This window comes from Chrysoperla carnea, chromosome 1 (assembly GCF_905475395.1).
Source record: "Chrysoperla carnea chromosome 1, inChrCarn1.1, whole genome shotgun sequence".
In the NCBI taxonomy this organism is placed as follows: Eukaryota; Metazoa; Arthropoda; class Insecta; order Neuroptera; family Chrysopidae; genus Chrysoperla; species Chrysoperla carnea.
The window spans coordinates 2,851,187-2,856,538 of record NC_058337.1 but is presented as its reverse complement, the minus strand read 5'-3'; the positions used below and the strand labels follow the sequence as shown (position 1 = coordinate 2,856,538).

At 30.3% G+C, this 5,352-nt stretch overlaps 1 protein-coding gene across 1 annotated transcript; it reads right to left on the bottom strand.

Moving 5' to 3' along the window:
* Positions 1-2,079: 2,079 nt before the first annotated feature.
* On the bottom strand, positions 2,080-4,600 carry LOC123290429 (trypsin 5G1-like). Its single transcript, XM_044870603.1, has 4 exons — positions 4,486-4,600; positions 3,458-3,804; positions 3,000-3,107; positions 2,080-2,409 (listed from the first exon to the last, which is right to left on the bottom strand). Exons 1-4 carry the CDS (start codon positions 4,547-4,549, stop codon positions 2,080-2,082), a joined length of 849 nt encoding a protein of 282 aa, XP_044726538.1. The 5' UTR covers positions 4,550-4,600.
* Between the last annotated feature and the right edge of the window lie 752 nt (positions 4,601-5,352).

The window sequence follows — 5,352 nt, the reverse complement described above, 5'->3', positions numbered from 1 at the left end:
TACTTTTCAAATTTCTGGTCAAATTTAACGTTACTGGAATAGTTTTCAAAATTTATACATCGTGGTTTCCATATTTGGCCTAAGAAATGGTAAAAGCGAATTACCAACGCTAAAAATGGAAAGAACGACCCAAAGTTAGTAGGTTTCAAAATAACTTTCATTCAAATCGAACAAAATTTGGTCAAGATATCAAAAAAATTGATTTTTTATACTCTATGACGTCATTAAAATCCAAAAAATTTGATTTTGCTCTATCACACCCAAATTTTATCCTATTTGAATAAACATAGTATGTAATCCCACTAATTTTGGGCCAAACTTTTCAAATTTCTGGTCAAATTTAACGTTACTGCAATATTTTTCAAAATTTAACTATCATGGTTTCCACATTTGGCCGAAGGAGTGGTATAAGTGACCTCCTAACATGAAAAATGGAAAATACGACCCAAAATTAGTATGTTTCCAAAAAAATTTCTTTCAAATCGAACAAAATTTGACCAAGATATCAAAAAAATTGATTTTTTATACTCTATGACGTCATTAAAATCCAAAAAATTTGATTTTGCTCTACCACACCCAAATTTTTTCCTATTTTAATAAACCAAGTATGTAATCCCACTAATTTTGGGTCACAAATTTCAAATTTCTGGTCAAATACAACGTTACTGCTATATTTTTCAAAATTTGACTATCATGGTTTCCACATTTGACCGAAGGAGTGGTATAAGCAACTTAATAACACAAAAAATGGAAATAACAACCCAAAGTTAGTTTGTTTCAAAAAAAATTTCATTCAAATCGAACAAAATTTGGTCAAGATATCCAAAAAATTGGTTTTTTATACTCTATGACGTCATTAAAATCCAAAATATTTGATTTTGCTCTATCACACTCAAAATTTATCCAATTTTAATAAATCAAGTATGTACACCTACTAAATTTGGGTCATACTTTTCAAATTTGTGGTCAAAATTAATCTAGCTATAAAAGATTTCAAGAATGTGGAGTCCTCGTCCCGGAATTAAGAACATAAGTGATAGCTAGCGAAAAACTGACATCACAGCTGTAAAGAATGACCCAAAAATAGTGGGTTTCAAAAAAAATTCCAATAAGATCCGATCAAATTTGTCTGTGTTATCAAAAAAATCGAATTTATATACCGAAATTATATATTTTTTAACTGTTGGGTTGGGTTTAAAACAAAAAATTTAATTTTGCTCTATCACATCCAAAATTTATCCAATTTGAATAAATCAAGTATGTAATCCTATTAAATTTGGGTCATACTTTTCAAATTTGTGGTCAAAATTAGTCTAGCTATAAAAGATTTCAAGAATGTGGAGTCCTCGTCCCGGAATTAAGCACATACGTGTAAGCCAGCAAAAAACTGACATCAAAGCTGAAAAGTTCGAGTCAAAATTATCCCACTAATTTTGGGTCACACTTTTCAAATTTCGGATCAAATTTAACGTAACTGTAATATTTTTCAAAATATGATTTCTACATTATGAAATATACATAGTATATTAAGTTTAGTCCCAAGTTTGTAACGCTTAAAAATAATGATGCTAGGAAAAAAATTTTGTCATAGGTGTTCATAAAATCACCTAATTAGTCCATTTCCGGTTGTCCGTCCGTCCGTCTGTGGACACGATAACTCAAAAACGAAAAAAGATATCGAGCTGATATTCTTACAGCGAACTCAGGACGTAAAAAGTGAGGTCAAGTTCGTAAATGAGCATCATAGGTCAATTGGGTCCTGGGTCCGTAGGACCCATCTTGTAAACCATTAGAGATAGAACAAAAGTTTAAATGTAAAAAATGTTCCTTATCAAAAATTAAACAACTTTTGTTTGAAACATTTTTTCGTAAACATCACTGTTTACCCGTGAGGGTGCCAATTAGGCGGAAATTTTATAATATGTACTATACTTGATGTGTCACATGTTTGTATGTGTAATGTGATAAAGAAATCAACACTGACTATGCATGGTATTTCAACAATTAACTAAGTCAATTGTTTGTTTTCACTTGTTTGTTTTAATTTTCTTTAATTAAAAATCAAAAATAAAATTTTTTTTATACATGTTTAGAAACATAGTTAATCCATACACGAGTATTCTTTATTAACATAAAAATATCAGGTTTTGAACAATCAGCACCCGGTATTCTTGGCATACGAATTCCATATAATATATTGTTATGAACTAATGGTGCTCCTTGACTTTCAAAACATGATTCAGATGTTACCGATGAATATTTAATACATATCATCCACGATTTAATCTCGACAACTTTATCATATTCTTTTTGACATTCATCATTTGACATAACGACACCTGCTAAACTTTTAATATCTAATACATCGTTTTCATCACTATAATTATCTTCATAAACCATTCCATGATCCTGAAAATATATTGAATGTTTACACTTTTAGTCTACCAGTACTCGCGCTAACCGTTCCGTCATCTTTAGTCTCGTAATGAGAGATTTGCTTACGCGTTCTGTACAAACGTTAAATATTTCGAGTGTTAATTATTCTTTAACTTTTAGAGAACGAAGGGATAAATTTCGGTATAGTAAGTCGGATTTAAAGCTGTTTTCGATATCCAATTCGTTAGCGAAATTTTGAGACCCAATTTGATTTATAAGCAAATAAAAATGTTTTGATTTGAGGTTAGTTTGCTGTGCATTTGCCCAACAGTAAAATTTGACTGTAATAAAAAAGTGATATAAAAATATAATAAGACTTAAGCCACATATTAGTGAAGTTTATTCTTATTTTGCGATTTATATGAGGCCGAAAAATTTGCGAATATTCGAATATATCACTAGTTTACATCGAAGCAGTGGTGATAATTTCTATAGCCGTTTTCCTAGCTTAATAAAGATAATTATAATATGAAAAATATCTGATCAACCTCATAGAAGGTTTATTATTAACGAAGGTCCAACATTTAAAGATTTTATATTTTATATGCATTCTTGGTACTTACCGGATCCCATCCTAAAATTGTTATAGACGTTCCTGGTATAGGTGTATCTCCATCTGCCAATTTTGGAATAGGCAAAACATCGTCTGTCCATCCTAAGCTTCTGTTCATCTAGAAATTTTTTTTATACAACTTGTAAGACACAGATACACAGAATTTTTATACCCTAAATATGAAGTATATCGGAGAATATTAATTTTAGTCCCAAATTTGTAATGCTTAGTCCGGTTTTTAAAAAAAATTAACAACTTTTGTTTGAAACATTATTTTGGAAACATCACTGTTTATTAAGGAAGGTGCAAATCAATACAAAACTTTGATGTCCATTTTCTCCGAAACAATAAAAGATATTGAGTTGGAAAATTTGGTGGTAACTTCAACTACTGGTGAAACATTATAAAAAAAAAATTCCTATAAAATACTTTCGAAACTTTTCGAAAATCGTATTAGCACAAAATTACCTTAAGTAGTGCTAAATCGTGCGTAACAGGCGCATGTTTCGTTTCATAAAACCATGGATGCATTATTTTTTTCGAAACAACTTTTATAATTCCACCCACTTGTGCTCTTCTAGAACCCACTCGTATCCCTATTTCATTTATGTCCAACTTATCAATACAACTGCCTGACGTTAAAACGAACTTTTCATTAATAATAGCTCCATTACAAATATGCTTTTTTATCATTTTATTATCGATATCTACTCTTTCGATATCTGCTAAATATGGTTTCCAAGAAGACTTAATTTGTCTGTTTTGTTTTTGCCTCAATCGATTACGAAACCTTGAAGGGATAATCGGAGAATTACCTATAAAAAAAAGAAAATTTACAATTAGAAGTATTTTAGTAGTCCTTGATGTACTTAGGTCAGGTTAGGGTATATTGGCTGTCTACGAAGGACACACTTAGGCTGTAGAGAACCTTTGTGATACTATATATGTGTTTTACCACCTTTCCGCTGATATTTTTGTTTATCAGCTCCTCAATTTCAGAGGCTGAGTGCACCTCCTTCATGCATATATCATGCACTACGCCAGCCCATCACAACTATAAATTAAATTAATTCTGTTGCGACGGCGAGAATGAAACCCGCTACCCCAAGCATACCGCAGACGGAATTGGTTACGCCTTAACCAAATGAGCTAATAGGGTGACTTGAAATAGTGCGACTGATGTACTGGAAATTGGAAGTTATTTTATGGGGGCCAAAATTCGAAGACTGACAGTGCTACATGCTTTCAAGAACGTAAGTCGGGCACAATATTTTCCATAGGATCTGAATGGCGTATAAAAAAATTATTCCACTTTTTAAGACCTATCCAACGAAGCAGCATAGAATGAGGACAGAGATATTTTGGATAGTATTCCGGTAAAATAGGGTGAAAGTTATGCCAAATATGCGTTTCCGTAAACACTTTGATAGACAGGCAGACAATAAAGCAAGTGGCCTGATTAAACTATCTATATTTTTTTTTTTTTTGATATTTACCACATGTTGATGAAATATAAGTTATAATTATTGAAATGATTATTAATAGAATTCTCCACAACATTTTTCTAGAATTTCTAGAATGATGACTTGACAATAATTATTATATTTTTTGTCTTCTTAACCATTATAATTTTATTTGAAAGAAATTACCAATAAATATGATATTTGATTGATCAAATAATAATAATATTATTATTAAAATAAAAACAAGTTTTTATTATTCTGATCGAGTCATAAAAATTTATGTTCAAGTAATATTGTTCAAAACTCCATGAAATATCTTAATTAAAAATAGTTTTTATATCAATTTGATAAATAAAAAAAAAAAACTTTTAACAAAAAGAAAACCGACTTCAAAAGAAAAATTTTTCCAAAACAAATTAAAATCCACTAAAAAGTAAACAAATAATGATAATATAATGGAGTTAAAACTATTGTTATTTTTGGAGTCGGTGTTAGCCAAGCTAATGTAACAAACTGTTCTGTCAGAGTTGTTTCCTTGGCTGCCACCGACTCCAAAAATAACAATAAATTTAACTCCATTATATTATCATTATTTGTTTACTTTTTAGTGCATTTTCATTTTTTTGGAAAAATTTTTATTTTGAAGTCGGTTTTCTTTTTGTTAAAAGTTTTTTTTATTTTATGAGTTTTAGTGAATCTGAAGTACAATAACTAATTTTTCACTAAAAAAAGAATCGTCGAAGTGATATTGAGTTATTCGTCCTCTTGTTGTGCATACTTAATGAAAATTTAAGACTTTTATGGTTTTCTCATGGATGCCGTTCTCAGAACTGGGCCAAAATGAAGTGGGACCACACGGGAAGCATCAGCTTTCAAACAGATAAAGAATCATCAAAATCG

What these genes read in the sequence shown, in the direction of transcription:
- LOC123290429 (XM_044870603.1), bottom strand. Translation starts at nt 4,549, where the DNA reads ATGTTGTGGAGAATTCTATTAATAATCATTTCAATAATTATAACTTAT. An exon ending in TTATATTTCATCAACATGTG is followed by an intron (nt 3,805 to 4,485) that starts GTAAATATCAAA and finishes TTTTTTTTATAG; the next exon opens with GTAATTCTCCGATTATCCCT. An exon ending in CAATTTTAGGATGGGATCCG is followed by an intron (nt 2,410 to 2,999) that starts GTAAGTACCAAG and finishes ATATATTTTCAG; the next exon opens with GATCATGGAATGGTTTATGA.